This window comes from Elgaria multicarinata, chromosome 2 (genome assembly GCF_023053635.1).
Source record: "Elgaria multicarinata webbii isolate HBS135686 ecotype San Diego chromosome 2, rElgMul1.1.pri, whole genome shotgun sequence".
NCBI lineage: Eukaryota > Metazoa > Chordata > Lepidosauria > Squamata > Anguidae > Elgaria > Elgaria multicarinata.
Window position 1 is genome coordinate 158,871,151 of NC_086172.1, and position 19,098 is coordinate 158,890,248.

At 41.9% G+C, this 19,098-nt stretch overlaps 1 protein-coding gene across 1 annotated transcript; it reads right to left on the bottom strand.

The window, feature by feature from the left end:
* Window positions 1-456: 456 nt before the first annotated feature.
* Window positions 457-16,322, bottom strand: LOC134393090 (alpha-1-antitrypsin-like). Its single transcript, XM_063117989.1, has 5 exons — window positions 15,693-16,322; window positions 12,266-12,963; window positions 10,787-11,057; window positions 9,114-9,261; window positions 457-801 (listed from the first exon to the last, which is right to left on the bottom strand). The coding sequence occupies exons 2-5, from the start codon at window positions 12,930-12,932 to the stop codon at window positions 604-606; spliced, it is 1,284 nt and encodes a 427-aa protein (XP_062974059.1). The 5' UTR covers window positions 12,933-12,963; window positions 15,693-16,322; the 3' UTR covers window positions 457-603.
* Window positions 16,323-19,098: the final 2,776 nt, after the last annotated feature.

A 19,098-nucleotide genomic window follows, 5' to 3' on the forward strand; every position in this document is an offset into this window, starting at 1 on the left:
ACTCGCTCCAGCTTGTCTGCATCCTTCTTGAATTGTGGAGCCCAGAACTGGATGCAATACTCTAGATGAGGCCTAACCAGGGCTGAATAGAGAGGAATCAGTACCTCACGTGATTCTTCTGAACCTGGTGTGTGGTGAAGGCATAGTCCATTTTACAACTCCCTACTAGCAACATTTTTGGGCCTGAGGGCATATCTGATGTTTTGAAAAAAATATCCCACAAACTGAGGTGGGTACACCTCCCCAGCCTGGATCCCCACTTTTCTTGTCCCCCACCACTCCAGTCTGGATGCTCACTTTTCTTGCTGACCCATCACATAGTCCCATGGGACTTTCATTTCTTAGGAATAAGCATTTTTATAGGATCTACCTATTTATCTAGCTGAGCTCCTGCCATGGGCAGAAAGGTGCTGCAGACATTGAAATGGTGGCCCAGACAGTGAATTGAGAAGATCATGATATTTTAAAATCATTTTTATTATAACAATAGTTTTCAGGCATGACTTATTCAATCTCAGAACCACTGAAGTCAGGCTAATTCTAATGCAAAGTGGAAAATTCATTTTTAAACATCCAGAAAAAAATTAATTGCAGATCTAATGATCATGATTCTGTTGGGTTTATAACTTTCCCTGCAAAGAGGATGGTGTGTGTTGGTTTATTAATAATTAGCATCTGGAAGGGTGTGTTCAATTTGATGGTAGTACTGGGACCAGCAAACCTCGGGGAAATCTCTATGACAGTGACAGCAGCTGCTTCAGTTCCACTCTCATGAACTTCCAAAACAGTCTTGTGAACAGCCTGCAGGGAAGTAACAACATTTTACTGTTTACAAATGCAATAGCAATTGGGCTATCCTAAGAATTGGTCCTGCGTCTGGGACGGCAGGGAAAAAACACCTCTATGAGCGATGGAATTACCAAAAAAAGCTAGATTAACTTCTGTGACTTTAAATATAGGCCCTCAGCCCACACGGGAGAGGAGGAATATTGCCATAAATAAGAAGATAAGAAAAGCTAAACTGGATCTGAACAAAAGCTTAGCCAGAACAGCATCCTGTTTCTCACAGTGGCCAACAAGATCCCCTTGGGAAGCCAACAAGCAGGGCATGAGGACAATAGCACCGTCCCCAGCAATGGATCTTCAGAAGCAGGCCATATAGTACCTCTGATACTAGAGGTAATATATAGTCATCATTACTAGTAGCAATTGGCAGTCCTCACATCTTGTGTAGGGTTGTCACAAGCACCCAATTGGGAACCCCTGCATCTACCCCCGACCCAGTTGGGTGCTCCTCTTGTGAGTATGGATGTCCCCTTGGGTCAATAGGGCCTTTAAGGTGCAGAGGGGGGGGAATGTGCAACTTACAGAGGCTCCCCAAAAGGGCACTTTCCCCTGTTGTGTCAATGGTGGCCACCAATGATGCAGGAAGGGGGACATGTACGATTCCTGCATGCAGACAGGTGGCTACTGGGCCAACCCAATCTTCAGAATTGGCTCATGTGGCCCTGTGAGCAGGGGCAAATAGCAGCGGAAACAGGGCAAGCACACACACACACTGCTAAGCTTGGTACAGGTGAGTTCCCCTACCCTGAATTTTGTAGAAGCAAATTCCATTGAGAGCTGTGTGAAGAAATACTTTATTTTGTTTATTCTGAATCTCCTACCATTGAGCTTCACTGAATGACCTCCAGGTTCTGTTATTATGAGAGAACGGGGGTGGGGTGGGTGGGATACCCTTTCTCTATCCACTTTCTCTATGCCATGCATAATTTGATGAACCCCTAAACTGGATAGCCCCAAGTATTATAAATAGGGATGGGCGAACGAACACTGTTTGAGATCTCTAGGATTCTCTGAACAATGACTTACTGTTTGTCACGTGGCCAATTCTGTTTGGGTTTGTGATCACGGCTCAATCTTAACAAACAGAAAAATTTGTGCAAATCAAGCACTGGCTGAACATGAAATTTGTCCAACTTTCCTAATTTGCACAACTTTCTTTGCTTTCAGACGGAAATTTGCAGAAATTTGGAAATTTGCATCAAATTGAACTGGGAACTGCACAAATCTAGTGCAAGCAAATGTTGGGCAATTTGCAAACAGTTGTTGGTGGACATGTGCTAGTGATCACATTCAGGGCTTCAAACAGGGCATGGATGCATATTTTGTGAGCAAACATGAATTTCTTATAATCCCTAATTTTAATCTTTCCTCATAGGGAAAAAAGCTCAGATTCCAGTTCTAATTCTTGGGTGAGCCACTTCTTACATCCCTTCACTGTGAGAACTGTCCATTTATTTCTATTCTCTGCTTCCTATTCTTTAAAATGTTACGGATCCAGAAGATGATCTGTCCTCTGATCACAAGATAGCTAAATTTGTTTAAGAGTCTTTGATATAGGATGTATAAGAAATTCATTTATGACTGAAATATACCTCCTGCTTATCTCCTGAACCTGAACATAAACATGGGTGCAATCTGAGTTCATACCTATTACATTCCCAACCTAGGGCTTTGCTAGACCTGCTGGGATAAGCCGGCAGGGAGGCGGGGCGGCAGCGCGCTGATGTTAGTGCACGCCGCCCGGGCTTCCAGACGCAGGACGCGCAGGGACGTCGGATCCCTGCAGCGTCCGCCATTTTTTTTTTAAAGTTTAAAGGGGCCATGTGCGGCCCGAAGACTGCGGAGAAGGTAAGGGTTTTTTTTAGTTAACCCCCCCATCCGCTCCTGTGTCGTCTCCCCTTCTCCCTGTGTGTGTGTGTGTGTGTGTCCTGTGTCGTCTCCCCTTCTCCCTGCGTGTGTGTGTCCCCTTCTCCCTGCTTCTCTCCCCCCATCCGCTCCTGTGTCGTCTCCCCTTCTCCCTGTGTGTGTGTGTGTGTGTCCTGTGTCGTCTCCCCTTCTCCCTACCGGGATCTCTCCCGGCCGATGGGCACAGCGCTGAGCGCTGTGGCCAGTCCGTGGCTTTTTGCGGCTACTCGCGAGTAAGCGAGTAGCTGCAAAAAGCCACGGAAGTAGCTAGACGTTCCCCAGCCCCCGCCTCAGGCCGGGGCTGGGGAAAAGGCGCACCATAAGCGACTTCGCTTATGGAGCGTTAGAGGAGGCTTCAGTGCGGCCTGGAGCCGGATTCCCCTGTGCGTCATGTGGAAGCACAGCAGGGAAACCGGTTCTCAAGGCGCGCTAAGGCCTCGTCTAGGAACGCCCCTAGTGATGCTGATGATGGGGGGTGGGGGAGGGGGAGAATGGATATATTTTTAAAAGTGAACACAATCATGCTTTAATTAATGAAAGAAGATTGCATACTTCTGAATACACATCTAAGTACATACCCAAACATACTTTCAAGGATGTCACAATTTTCTCTTAAAAAGAAAAACAACTCGCAATCTGATATGAACGTGAGGTGGACCGAGCTTCAAGATGGAACCTCCTTTTGGGAGGAGGTTATAATAAGGATAAAGTTTGTTCTAAAATAATCTATAATATGGATTGATGCTCATGCCCTCCGAAATTACCTACCAGCTTCTTGGAAATTAACACAGGGTTGGCACAAATGGGTCTTCCAAACCATTATGATAGCTAAAAGACTTATCATGTTGGAAGGATAAATGCTCACCTCCAATAATGCAATGGACTGAGGACTTAATAATGCTACCTACATTTGAAGGGGAGTTATATAGGCGCAACTTGCAAGTGGATAAATATATGGATATTTGGTCTGCTTTTCTTGAAACCTATGCATAATTCTCTCTCCCTCCCCCCCTTTTTAGAATAGTACACTGGATGGGAAAAAATGAAGGTATTTCTATGTATTTAATGCTTTTTTTTCTTCCTCATTTCATGACTTTTTTTTTTGTTGTTGTTCTGTTTTGTTATTATTCACAATTTATAAAATAGAGAGAGAGATGGAACCTCAATGTGTTTTGCTGATTTCAACATCCATACTTTCTTTGGTGAGGAACTTTGCCAGAAGCCTCTTTTGTAAATCCAAGTATATAATGTCTATCAGATTACCCCAATCCACATGCTGAGACTTCCATAGAACTCTAAAAGGTTAGTGAGGTGGGATTTACATTTTCAGAAACCATATTGATCCTTCTTCAGCAAGACATTATTATTATTATTATTATTATTATTATTATTATTAAAAGAAAAGAATAATTTTGTGTTTAGGATGCTACCAATAAAAATTTCAGAATTAGAGATAAAAAGTTGGCAAAGTATTATAAATAATTATTGTAATGGTGATAAGAAAGCGAGGGTAAATAAAAGTAAATGGTATTTAAGTCAAAAAAAGGGAGGATTGGGTCTCCCAAATATTGAACTATATTATGTAGCTAACAGATTAAGACATATTGTGGAGTCAATTACAGGAATAGGAGAATTAGATTGGATGGAGGATAAAACTACAAGTAATATAGAGATTAATCTGGAGAATGTATTTTTTAGGGAAGGAAAAAAAAATGGGTAGAAAGTATAGACAACCCGCTTTTGAGGTCTCACTGGGAAATTTGGAGTAAATATAAAGGGGAGCTGCTTCCAAGCAGCTCCCCTTTGTCACCGGTAATAATGTTAAAGAATTTCCTGGAGGAATTAAAGAGTAGATTAAGTAAAGTTTTAATAGAAAAAAATAAAATGAAATTAAGGGAATGGTTAAGAGGAATGAATACAAGAGAGGATATTGAAGAGGTCCTTAAAGATAAAAAATTAACTTGGTTAAATTATTGGCAATTAGAACAGTGGACTAAAAAGTGGGTAAGAGATAACGGAGATTGTAGAGAATTGACGAAGTTTGAGGAATTAATAGTTAAGAAAGAAAATGATAGGGAGAAAAGAACAGTGTTAAAAGGATTGATGAGTGAAATATATAGAATATTGGTGGAGAAAGGGTTGATGGATAATTCAGGCAAAATGGTTTGGGAGACAGATTTGAATGTACAAATAGGACAACAGGGCTGGGAGGGACTATGGAAACAAAGAGCATTGAGAAATATGTCAGTAAGAATAAAAGAGAATTATTTTAAAATTGTATGGAGGTGGTACCTAACTCCAGTTAGATTGAATAAGATAAATAATCAGCAGTCAGCAAACTGTTGGAGAGGATGTGGGGGTAAAGGAACGTATTTACATATGTGGTGGGATTGTAACTATGTTCAAAAATTTTGGAAGATGGTGTTTTTGGAGATTGAAGAAATTGTGGAAATGAAGATAGAACGAACACCAAAAGTTGCATTACTGTCACTATTTGAAGATTTTAAATGTAAAAAGGAAATCAAGGAATTGATAACGAATTTGCTGACTGCAGCAAGATTGATTGTAGCTAGGAACTGGAAGATTCAAGTGGAATATTCTATTGAAGAATGGTATAAAGAAGTATGGGATATAGCTATTAATGATAAATTGACAAGTAATATTAAATGGAGAAGAGATATAGCTAAATCAAATGATTTTGAAGGAATTTGGAAACAGTTCCTAATATTTGTGTTTTCTAAAGGAAGTGGGAAACCACCAGCAGAAGAAAGTATGAGATTCTGGAATCAGGAATGAGATCCCGAGGTGGGGGGGGGGTGCACTTCTATGTTAATTTTGATTATGTATTTAGATAAGATATTATGTATTCAACGTTTCAATATTATGTAGTATGTTGTTGTTTTTTCTTTATGAGAGGATGTAATGTGTATGTTTAAGTATTGTAGAAAAATAAAATTATTAAAAAAAAAAGAAAAAAGAAAAGTTTTTAGCTGAGCTTTAAAAGCTGCGATTGAACTTGTAGTTCTCAAATGTTCTGGAAGAGCGTTCCAGGCGTAAGGGGCAGCAGAAGAAAATGGATGAAGCCGAGCAAGGGAAGTAGAGACCCTTGGGCAGGTGAGAAACATGGCATTAGAGGAGCGAAGAGCACGAGCGGGGCAATAGTGTGAGATGAGAGAGGAAAGATAGGAAGGAGCTAGACCGTGAAAAGCTTTGTAGGTCAACAGGAGAAGTTTATATTGGATTCTGGAGTGAATTGGAAGCCAATGAAGAGATTTCAGAAGTGAAGTAACATGGTCAGAGCGGCGAGCCAAGAAGATGATCTTAGCAGCAGAGTGGTGAACAGAAACCAACGAACTGATGTGAGAAGAAGGAAGGCCAGTGAGAAGAAGGTTGCAGTAGTCCAACCGAGAAATAACCAATGCATAAACAAGAGTCTTGGCAGAAGAGACAGACAAAAATGATCAAATCCTGGCAATATTATACAGGAAAAAACGACAGGATTTAGCTAATGCCTCAATATGAAGAATAAAGGAGAGCGAGGAATCAAATATAAAGCCAAGACTACGAGCTTCCTTGACTGGAGTAAGTGTAACATCATTGACAGTAAGAGAGAATGAGAGATGTGGAGAAGGTTTAGGAGGAAAAACAAGCAACTCAGTCTTTGCCATATTAAGTTTCAAACGACGATGAAGCAACCAAGCTGAGATATCTGAAAGACATGCTGTGATACGATCGTGAACATCAGGAGAAAGATCCGGAGATGAAAGATATAATTGTGTATGATCAGCATACAGATGATATTGGAGGCCATGAGATTGAATAAGATTACCCAAGGGCAACATGTATAAAGAAAACAACAACGGGCCAAGCACCGAGCCTTGCGGAACCCCTACTGAAAGAGGAAAAGAAGAAGACGAGTTGCCATTAGCCAACACGTTGAAAGAGCGACCCGCTAGATAGGAGGCAAACCAGTTATAGACGGAGCCACAGAATCCGAGGTCATGAAGGGAATCCAAAAGAAGATCGTGATCAACCGTGTCAAAGGCTGCAGTAAGATCAAGGAGAATAAGAACGGAATAAAGGCCTTTAGACTTGGCAATAAGAAGATCATTGGTAATCTTAGTAAGGGCCGTTTCAGTGGAATGCAAAGGACGGAGTCCAGATTGAAAAGGATCCAGAGCAGAGTTACTAGAAAGAAAATCAAGACAACGAGAGTAGACCACACGCTCCAGGATCTTTGAAACAAAAGGCAACAAAGAAACAGGTCGGTAGTTAGACAGAGAAAGCACATCAAGAGTAGATTTCTTGAGAATAGGAGAGACTGTAGCATGTTTAAAAGCAGAAGGAAATGAACCAGAGGACAAAGAAAAATTAATAATATGAATCAAGGAAGGGAGGATAGCAGGGATAAGATTAATAAAGACCCGAGAAGGAATCGGATCACGAGAACAAGTGGAAGGCTTCGAAGAGCGCAGTATTGTAGACAGTTCATCAGCTGAGACCGAAGGGAATGCAGAGAAATTTGCAGGAGGAACTGACAGATGAGGAACAGGAACTGGAAGAGGAGCAGAGCTGGCAAGATCAGAGCGAATAATTTGGATTTTAGCATTGAAAAAAGAGGCAAAGTTATTATTATTATTATTATTATTTATTTATATAGCACCATCAATGTACATGGTGCTGTACAGATTACACAGTAAATAGCAAGACCCTGCCGCATAGGCTTACAATCTAATAAGCAGACAGAGGCTTACAATCTATTAGCAGACAGAGAGGCAGGGAGAGATGGTGGATTAAGCTTCAGAAGAGAATTGAAGGACGCAAAGAGCCGCTGAGGATGCGTAGCATTTGACTGGATCAACGTTGAGTAATACTGCTGTTTGGCCAATGAAATAGCAGAAGAGAAAGAGGAGAGAACAAATTTGTAATGGACAAAGTCCGCCCAGTCCCTGGTCCTACGCCAAAGGCGTTCAGCTGCCCGGGAACAAGAACGAAGGTAGCGGATGAAAGAGGTGAGCCACGGTTGGGTTGAGAAGGACAAACTATCCGAGTTGTAGATGGAGCAAGATTATCAAGAGTTGAAGATAAGGAGGAATTAAAGAAGGAGACAGCTGAGTCCAAGGAGACAGCAGAAAAGACAGAAGGAAGAGAGGAGGCTAGAGACTGAGAAAAAGCCTCATAATTGTTAGATTGCAAATTACGACAACAGCGAGAAACAGGATGTGAAGGAGGAGGATTATGAGTAATCATGAAAGAAACTAGATGATGATCTGACAAAGAAAAGTCAGCAGTAGAAAAGTCCAAAACAGAGCAATTCCGAGTGAGAACAAGATCCAAACAGTGTCCAAGGGAATGTGTGGGTGCATCAGACCAAAGCTGAAGATCATAAGACTTGTCTGCTATATGATTGATAGTGCTTTCATTCCTCTCTTGTCAGGGACATATTGGGGGAATGTGAGAGCTTTGAAGATGGTAGGTTCAAAGCCTCCCCCAATTCACCCACAGCATGTCCCCTTAATGCCATTACACTCATTGGAGTGACAAGGGCAGTGGAGGTTCCATTAGAACGTAAGAACTTAAGAAGAGCCATGCTGCATCAGGCCAAGAGTCCATGTAGTCCAGAACTCTGTTCACTCTGTGGCCAACCACCTGTCAATCAGGGACCCATAAGCAGGATACAGGTGCAACAACACCCTCCCACCCATGTTCCCCAGCAACTGGTGTACATCCACAACCACAATGGGAAGTTTGTAAGGGCAAACTTCCTTCTCCATCTGTGACTTCTGTCTCCACAAGCAGAAAGGACAATCCACCTCTATCCTATGGCCTTTAGGATACCCTCTTGGGTAGGATCACAGCCTTAGAAAAGTTTTTCTTTCTTTTTTTTGAAGATGTAACTTGAGGAATTTAGTATTTACAATCAACAGGTTACAACTCGTCACTAATGTGGCCTTCAGTTCTATAGTTTCAGGATACATCACTGAACATCAGACCTCTTTTGTAATGGATATAATGATGGCTTCTCATTACCCCCAGCTAGTGGCAAGGCCTCATTGTCTTCTTTTGGATCCAAAATTGTGCTAGCAATGGCCATTCTTGACTTCTTAACTTTGATTCAGGTCTACTGAAATGTACTCTGCACAGAGGTATGTGTGGTGACTTTGGAAAAAAATGTAGCTGGTGTTTTGATTGCCACATCAGACAGAGTCACCCTACCAGCAACCCCTGCTGAATCCCTCTTGAATGAATGGCTTGCTGTCAGGCCCTTAAATAATGTGACAATTACTTTAGTAAACAACTGATCATCATGCCTTATTAAAAGGCATGGCAATATTTAACTCCAGCTCAGCTCACATACTTACTTTGGAAACTTTCAGATCACGTTGACCAGTAATTCCAGACAGATCAGCATTGTCACTGAAGGCATCAGTCACTCCTAGTCTCTGCAATATGTCTTTGACATCATAGGATGCAGAAATGGAAAATTTTGGAATGTATAGGTGTATTTCTCTGGTTCACAAATGAACAAAAACAATCCGGATGTCAGATAATGGGCACAACACATTTAAATTAGCTCACATCTAAGAGTATAAATGGCATTTGCATTGTTTGATGTATATGTAATTAATACATCAAATTATTGAGGGGGACAAGGTTTCTACATACCTTTTTCAGTGTAGGAAGTTTTTTTGGAGTCTTCTTTCTACTCTCTCTCTCTCTCTCTCTCTCTCTCTCTTTAAAAAAAACACCTCTGGCACTTGCAGGAGTCCAAGAGTTCTTCCTGAATGCCTATCGGAGAGGCTGAGGTCACATGGTCTCCAATAGGCATTTATGAAGAACGGCTGGGCTCTTCCAAATGCCAGGGGTATTTAAAAAAAAATAGAAATAAGACCCCTAAACAACTGGCTACTTTTTAAAAAGGTATGTGGAAATGCTGTCTCCTTCCCCACGGAGAAAATTCTCTGAAGTTCTCCACCTCCCTGCGAAAGAGGCACAAAAAACAATGTGCCTTTTGCAGGAAGAGAAAAAGTTCTCAAAAATAGGGGGCAGGAATCGGCACAGCACTAATTTGGACTTTGAAAGGCTAAATAAACATTCAATTACATGTGTTTAGGGCTTTCCATATTCACTCAAGCTCCAACATTCTGGGAAATTGCAGCTGTTAAAGGCCACACCATTAACAAATGTATTATTTTGGTAATATTCATGAAGTGTGCTGTTCTATGCTGTGGTGAGTTCCAGTTTCACCTCTACCTTGGAGCTACATGGTTGTCAGCGGCAGAGCAGTTGGACCTAATTCCCAGATTTGTCTGATTGGTGAAATAGGCACATGAAATTGATGCAACTGAAGCATTCATTCCACATTACCATTACCCAACTGGGAACCAATACTAGCCATACATAATGTTAGACTTAGGAGGGAGGTACATGTTGGCACCACCAACACAGAGTAAACCCTCAACCCCATTACCAAGGCAGGGTGCTTAGGCAACAATAAATATGCACCATACAATGGCTTTTAAAAGACAGTAAGGAAAGAGTCATAATTCAGTGGTAGAGCAGAAGGACCCAGGTTCAATCCCTACTAACTCTGGCCAGATCTACACCAGGCAGGATATAGCACTATCGAAGTGGTATGAAAGCAGTATATGAAGGCAGGATCTACACTACTGCCGTATAGAGGTATTGAAGTGCACTGACAACTGTTGGGGCCCATGACACTTTCTATGACACCTTCATAGTGCTATATCCTGCTTGGCGAAGATGTATCATGGCCCCCAACAGTTGTCAGTGCACTTCAATACTGCTATAAAGCAGTACTGTAGATCCTCTCTCCATATCAAAGAGGAAAAGCCACAGCCAGTTTGTAGAGTCAATACTGAATTAGATGGACAAAGGACCTCCCTTGGTATAAGGCAACTTGCTATATACCCAATATGATTTTCAGGCAAATTACTTTCTCCTATTCTATAATATGTTTTAAGTAATCACAATACAGCAGCCAGCATTTAAACACTGCACCAAGAAGACTTACTCGTATGTAAAGGATGTTTTCCATTTAGCCAATGTTTCAATACCCAAAGTTCCCTCCGCATGCTCCATTTTCCCTACATCTGGCAGAATGAACAAGGCAGATGCATCTCCTTTATAAGGAACTTCCACCACCCAGCAAGACAGATCATCATCACGGAGAAAGTTGTAATTGCCTTGTCGGTGCATCATGTGGACTTTCACTGTTGTGTCTGCATCTATGAAAAAATCTTCTTCTGTAGTCAAGTCAGTGTCAAACGCGTTTTCCCAATGGGCTATGGGGGAAAAAGAACAAGTGTCAATGCTAATTTCCAAATAAGCAAAGTTCTCTATAATACTTATATATTTATTTATGAAATTAAAAGAAACGCAATAGGCCTGGAATTCTATGTAAATCCCAAATCCAAATAAATGCATTATGGAAGTCACTTGGTTAACTGCAAAAGCAAAATAATGTAACATAAAAACATATGAAGAAGGGTCCATCTAGTCCAGCATTCCGTTCACACAGGCCATAGCTAGACCTAAGGTTTATCCCAGGATCATCCCGGGTTCGTCCCTGCCTGAGTGCTGGATGCCCTGTGTGGCACTTAGATGAACAGGTTTGACCCCAGGACAATCCTGGGATAAACTTAGGTCTAGCTACGGCCACAGTGCCCAACCAGCTGTGGACAAGGAACCCATAAACAGGTCATGAGTACAACAGCATCCTACTGCCCATGTTCCCCAACAACTGTGCACATAGGCTTATTGCTTCTGATACTGGAAATAGCACATAGCTATCAGAACTATTGATACCCTTTTCCTCCAGGAATTTCTCTAACCACCTTTTAAAGCTATCCACTACCACAAGATGGTGGCCATCTTGTGGTAGTTAACCCCATAGTTTAACTATGTGCTGTGTGAAGAAGTCCTTCCTTTTATCTGTCCTGAATTTCCCACCAATCAGCAAATTACATAGTTTAACTCTGCGCTGTGTGAAGAAGCAGGTAAAAGCACTACTGGGTAAAGCAGAAATATACTAGTAGAGATATGTACTGAGTAGAAGAACACACTGTATCCCTTATTGTCTCTCACTTTGAATGGAAAGACAACTCAGAAATCAAACATATCAACCACCACTACCAACCTTTGGAAAATCCCCCTCCTTTTTTTAAAAAATAAAAACGTTAGGATTCCATGCCACCGACTTAATTCTGCCATATTCTGCTCCAAAACCAAATCTCATACTAATGTGTGGTTTTCTTATGCTGCTCAGTTGTTGGCTGGACTGGATTCAATTTTACTCATGCTCAGAATAAACCCTTTGAAATCAAAGGGATTTAAATAAGTCAGGGCTAAATTGTCCCATCAGTTTCAATCAATCTATTCTAAGCATGGTCTAAGTCCATATTCAAGTCTTTGGATCTAGAACATTATTTTCCTTTGAAGTCTCCTGAATATTTTACTGGCCCCAATATTAGGTCTTTTTCTCTCAACGTACCGTTGAAGAAAATATAGCTCACAACAACCATTACAGTACTTGGATCAAGGCCCTCAACTGCACGGGCTATTTTCCCATGGGTTTTGTTCTGCACATAATCATTGATCTGCTTTTCAGCTGCTGCAGAATCATTGAAGTTGCAAGAAAAGGCTTCAGCTTCATACAAGGTCTTGGCATTGTCCAGAAACTTAGGCAGTATCTTCAAAGACTCCATTATGAACAAGGCATTCCCTAGGCTTACATGTGCTTTGTTGCTTGGTTGGTTAAGCACCTGGATGAGCTGATGGAAACTTTTGTGTATCTCATTTTCCTCAATCACTGACAAGTTAAACGCAAGCCCTTTGTAAATCTGGCTTTGAGTTTCAGATTTGGCACCCAGGGTCAACAACGCAAAAGCGGTAGAGATGCTGGGAGGAGAAAATAAAACATTTTTGCCCTTTGCAGCAGAAACTATCTGCCTGTAGAAACTGAATGCAAAGTTAGCATTATAAGGAGCTATCATATCATAGCCTCTGGCCTTATTTCTGTGTTCTTCTTCCAAAAAAGGAAGTTGATCTTCAAATATGATTTTATCTTTGTCATTCTCCGGTTCATTGTGGTGTCCTGGGACGTGATGACTATAGACTTGAATGACGATCAGTAAGGTGAAGAAATAAATGTACTTCATCGAGATTGGTAGTTCTTCTGCCAAAAAGTTCCTAAAGACAATAAAGGAACAATCTTAACTAAATTATCCTGGGCCAGATCTACACCCAGAAGGATATAACACTATGGCCGTTTCTACACCTGCCTTTTCCCCCAGGATCATCCCGGGATCACCCCTGTGCATCCAAATGACACACAGGGGATCCCTGGAGCAGGCAGGGACAATCCCTCCATTTTCCTGGGATAATCCTTAGATGTAGAAAGGGCCCATGAAAGAGGTTTGAAAATGGTCTAGGAATATATCAACGGGCCCCAACAGTGGTCAGTGCACTTCAATACTTCAATACAATTATTTATAAAGCAGTAGTATAGATCCTGCCCTGCTCAAATCCATTTAAAGGACTGGATTTTGATCAAGCAGGCATTTCATTGGGAATGAATGGAGGAGTAGAACAAAAGCAGATGGCTTGAAGTAAGTAAGGCCACATTTATTTAACATTACAATACATGTACAACATTACAAAGGTGACTGAATGTGTAGGATAGCCTGCCCCTGCCCCCCACCCACCTTTTTCCTAAAGCACATGGGGAGGGAGCTTCCCAGTTCATCCCGCTTCCAGGAGGATGAGACAGGTTAGCCCCCAAGGCAATCTGTGCCATACCCACAAATCCCCCAACCCTGAATCACCACTCACCACAAAGGTGGCTCAAGAGTGCTCACCAAACCTCATCCCTACATGATAATTCCCCTCACGTACTTCCAGTTGTAACTGTACTAAATGCTACCCTAAATAATCTGCAATACTGTTCCTCTCCTCCTGCCCCCATTCCCACTCATGGCACTTAGTGCAGAGTACCTAAAAAGAAAGAAGGAAGGAAGGAAGGAAGGAAGGAAGGAAGGAAGGAAGGAAGGAAGGAAGGAAGGAAGGAAAGAAAGAAAAAAAGAAAGAAAGAAAGAAAGAAAGAAAGAAAGAAAGAAAGAAAGAAAGGAAAGAATCCCCGCCAATATGTAAAAACAAAAAGCTACTTGGCTCCCAAAATGTGACAGGCTAATTTTCTGTAGACTAAGGGAGAAATGGTAGTTGCTGGAAATGAAAGAGGCCTGGTGATGCTCTTTCATAACTATCCAAGCCACACACCTCTCAGCATGTATGCAATGTCACAGTGAGGCCTGCCTCCTTCTGGCCTGTTTGCAAACGTGTCCCCATCCAAAGCACTCCAGGCTGGGCAGTGGAACAGCCTTGTTAAAAAAATCAGGATTATGCTGTTGGTCTATATGTTCACACAACATCCAACATTCACTTTTAATGTGAGCAGCATAATAATAAGACATTCTAAAAAGTTAGTTTCACTAAACTGTATACAACAAAGAATTTTTGATATTAAAAAATCCCCCTTTTGTTTTTGCAGCCATAGGATCACTCTAAATGTTAAATCTGTATTTGATTTTTTGTTTAAAAGGAACAAGCATCCTATTATGGATTCTAGAGTATTCATAATGATTTAAGCTGATGTAATCAATAAAAATATGTTTACATAGTTACAAAATAATCTTCCTGAAAGGAAAGCTATTTCACTTTTCATCTCAGTAGAGAGTTTAACTCTTTTCCTTCAGGCAGTTCCAATGTTGGTGCCTTTAATATTTCTGGGTACTAGAAGGTACTGCATTTTCATTAGAAGTTCAATGGAGATCTGCTATTGACTTCATTTGTGTCCACTTAGCCACCCAGCCCTACACACAGCATATGTAATCCACTTCACTTGTAAACAGCACAAAGAACACATATTTCAAATGTTTAGATGCTGGATCCAAGTTTAGGTGTTTTATTTTTTCGAACGACTGCATAACAGAAGGAAAACCTGCCATCTGCTCTAGCTGCATGGAACAATGTGGGAATCTCGGGACTTCATCACACCAGGGTTATACTGTGCAATCAATGCGAATTGCGTGCTGCTTTGACTGTGAAGTACCCAAATGCATCCTGCTTTAATTGTGCTATAAAGCCAAAAGACCCAACCTATTTTGCTACCTCTTTAGGAGCGAATCATTTGTTGTTTTCCGAGCGGTCACTGGGGACGCAGGAGGAGGATTTGATATGTTTGTTTAATTTGTACTTTAAACAAATGCTTACATCTGCGTAAGTTTTAAAGGTAAAGACATCAAAATTGGCACAGTAATAGATATTAAGGAGCACTTTAAGCATACCAAATTTGAAACGGATTGGGTCATCTGTTGATTTTTTATGATTTTTTTACATTTCTCCCCCTTAAACCCTTTCCTGGTATGCAAAGGATCTTAGGAGCGCTGCTGCCCAGGGTATGATTTAGCTAACAACAATGACAGCTTTACGCTACAGGGGATAATTCAAGGGAAACAGGTATGTGAGATGAAGCCTTCATTCTCTTGGGCTGCATGCATTGCACCAAATTTTGCGGAATGTCTGAGCATTTTCCCAAGGTTTTATTGGGAAACAGATAAAGTCCCATTAAAAAAAAAAACCCCTCTGAGTGGTTGCATCCTGATATCTGCATTTTGACCCTGCAGAATAAAAAGTCTATCTGGCCTAACCAACATGAAAGGTTTTTTTGTTTTGGTTTTTGCTAATCAGGGTTGAGTTAATGGGTGTAGTTGGTAATTCTGACAGTCATGGGTTTCTTTCCTGATTTTTGTTGCAAAACAGACTGAAGAAGAACATGAAGTGGGGATAAGATGGGACAAGAGCTGTGCAGATGATTCAATGAAAAAATAAATTAAAAAAAGGAAAGTCTATTTCATACTTACAGAATCTCCAAAAGACTCTTATGGTATTCTGCTGGTCTATGCTACTGCTTGCTGAGTTGTATATGCACTAGACTTATATAATCCCCAGTTTTCAGTATTAACCATTAAGCAGAGCAAATATGAGTTATCAAAGGGGACAGAGAGCAAAACATGATGCAATGGGCGACATAGTCTTATCTTATCTTTGCACTTTGTGCAGTGGTATCAACAGTTAAGGGGATCATTTGCGTGGGCCCTGTGTCTTCTGAGGGTCTAAAGCCATTCCTTTCTAGGGTGTGCAAATGGAAATGGTTGGGCTCCTCTCATACGATCCAGCGATTTCACAGATGGAAATAAGGATGTTCCTGTGAATGCACAGGGGTGGGGCGTCTTGGCCAGTGAGCAAGGCATACTCATTTCATACTATGAATGCTCTTAAGCAGAATGCAGGAAATAATGAGGTGAATGTAGAGTTGCTAACCAAAGCCAAAGATGAGCCAAGCTATTGTAATGCGGAGTCGTCCCATTTTATAGGTGGTGAACGCTGTGTTTGGGGTGAATCTTCACCTTCATCAATGAATCTATGAGCTGAATGTATGACACAGGGGGCTGGATCAACAGGTGTGGTGTTAATTTGCCCTCCACTCACAGCAGCTTTTCTACATTTGTACACTTATAATTATCAAAATGGGTCTATAATCTAACCCCTGTTGTGTAGAAAAGCTTCGTACAAGAGAAGGCGCAAAAAGGAGCCACATTTATTGTGATGTTGCCAAAGTGTGAAAGGAGCAGAGCAAATATGGGTTATCAATGGGGACAGAGAGCAGAACATGATGCAAACTGAACAAATTTCTTCCCTCTCCCTAACATAGCCCCAGAGTCTGCTTTGCCCTCTGATATGTGGCCACTTTGGTTCTGAACTGATGTCTGGTACAGGTGGCTGTAGAAGAACCTGCAATTGGGAGGGTGGCCCAGGTTGGGCTTGTCAAGGAACAGTGTGTGGTAAAAAAGCAAGGGAACAACAAATAAAAAGAGGTAGAAGTACAGAGGGTGAAAGGGGGACGAGAGATGCAACAAAGAGGAACTAGGGCCTCAGCTAGATGAGGGGGTTGGAGGGAGGCCATCTCGCGATTTTATGATTGCGAGATTGTTACCCTGGTTTACACGCGGCATGCGACGTCGTGGCTGCCATTTTTTCTTTCAAAGGAGACGGAACGCACAAGCACTCATGCACAAACCATAAGTGTTTTTTTTAAAAAAGATAATAATTTTCCCCGCTCCCCCACCCCACCCCCGATGGGCACAGAGCTCCTGAGGAGTTCTGTGCCCCATGCATGGCTCCCAGCTCCTCGTGGTTATTCACAAGGAACCAGGACAAACCACAATGCCCGGCCACGTGTTCCACAGTCTTGGGATCAGCCCAGGACTGTGGAAAAACTGGGCTAGAAGGGTAGGGCAAAATCCCGGGGAAATGGAGGGATCATCACTCCCTGCCCCTGGGATCCCCTGTGTGTAATCTGGATGCACAGGGATGATCCTGGGGTGATCCCTGGGATAATCCCTCCTCTAGCCATGGCCTGAGATGGGAAGGCAAGTAGAGAAGAAGGTGAAGGAACAAGGGGAGCTGCAGATGGACATGTGAAAGAAGGAAGAGGCTTGAGGTTCATTGAATCATAGAATAGTAGAGTTGGATCGAATCCAACTCCTTGCTCAATGCAGGAATCCACCTTAAAGCATACCTGACAGATGGCTGTCCAGCTGCCTCTTAAAGGCCTCGTGCGGGAAAGCCCACGACCTCCCTAGGTCATTGGGTCCACTGTCGTACTGCTCTAACAGTCAGGAAGTTTTTCCTGATGTCCAGCCGGAATCTGGCTTCCTGTAACTTGAGCCCATTATTCTGTTCAGGGTAGCAACAGCTGGTTCCCAGGACAATAACCTGCAACTCACATTTCGAACTGGAGGCAATAATAATCTCCACCCTACCTCCCACAGGTTGACTTCCCCAGGAGAGACGCCAAGGGTTCCTACTCAAACAGAGCTTTCTTGCGCTGCAATGTCAAAAGAACTTCCAAGGCTTCTGGAGGATACAGGAGTGTTGTAACTACTTGAATAAAAATAATTATTTGATAGCTGAATGATCTCCATGGTTAATTATGTGAATGGTGTCTTGTATAGTTGGCCCTTAAAGCAACAGCAGCAGACTCCTCCAGGCACATTTTTAGAGCAATGAAAGATTCATTGTGCACCCAGGGAGAAATTTGGATGAAGAATGCACCCATTACTTTAATGAGCACAGTGGTCGACTATGACTCACCTATTGTGATAAGCTATTAAAAATAATGCCCCTCAGAGATAGTTTAGCCTCTCTCTCAGCTCTCTGAGAAAGTTAATTATTTTGGCCTTAAACAAGAGATAGTTGTCTCATCATGGAGGTGGAAGCTTTTCTCATATATAGTTCTAGGTTCAATTAGTCTTTCAAAACAAAACATGCCTGGCTGTTGTACAGCTTCACACACAGGACTCCTTCTCTTCTCTTCTCTTCCTTCCACCACCCCCTTTTTTCTGTCCTTGGTTGGTTGGTTTTATATTTTCCCCTTTGTGGCTTGGGCTCACTAGCTGCATGTGACAGCCAGTTCCCACCTCTTTTGGGACTGCTGCAATGAGTTTCAGGTGGAGTAGAGAGACTAGCCAGTTTTCCACCCACGCATGGTCTTTCACAACCATGTAGACCAAAGAACAAGGGAGAGTCACACAGAGCAGACCTCTGCAAGGTTGAGTGCTTCCTTAGAGGATCTGATTCACACTACAAGTCTCCCCATGGTAGATGAAGGTGCTCATGCTGTTATTTCACCACACTATTGTGTGTATAAATCAGGGCAGAGAATTGGGATGTGACATAGTAAAAAAATAGACATTTCCTTAGAGGGAGCAGTGTGTTCATTCATAGATCTTCCTACTGAGGGACTACCTCCCAATCTAAACATCAAGAAGGAGAGCACAAGGGAGAGGGTTTCCATGCCTATATTAACACTGACAGCCCATTCTAATATCTTCCTATCTTGCAAAGCTACTTATTTTACTTGTCACATTTTTATTTTTCCTTTCTTGACATATTTACTTGTTCCTTGAAGCATCCTGTTTATTGTGTCTCATAGAACATAAACAGGAGGAGACCCCAAGAATCATGCCTGATCCTTTGGCCATAGTTCCATCCATTTATCTCCATAGGTAGGGTGACCATATGAAAAGGAGGACAGGGCTCCTGTATCTTTAACAGTTGTAGAGAAAAGGGATTTTCAGCAGGTGTTATTTGTATGCATACAGCATCTGGTGAAATTCCCTCTTCATCACAATGGTTAAAGCTGCAGGTGTCTTCCTCTCTTTTGTATCTGGTCAAGAGGGCAGGACTCCTGCAGCTTTAACTGTT

Excerpts from the sequence above, each read along its gene's own strand:
- LOC134393090 (XM_063117989.1), bottom strand. The coding sequence starts at position 12,932 with ATGAAGTACATTTATTTCTTCACCTTACTGATCGTCATTCAAGTCTAT. Across the intron at positions 11,058-12,265 it reads GAGCTATATTTTCTTCAACG|CCCATTGGGAAAACGCGTTT; the intron begins GTACGTTGAGAG and ends TTTCCCCCATAG. Across the intron at positions 802-9,113 it reads GTGATCTGAAAGTTTCCAAA|GCTGTTCACAAGACTGTTTT; the intron begins GTAAGTATGTGA and ends ACTTCCCTGCAG.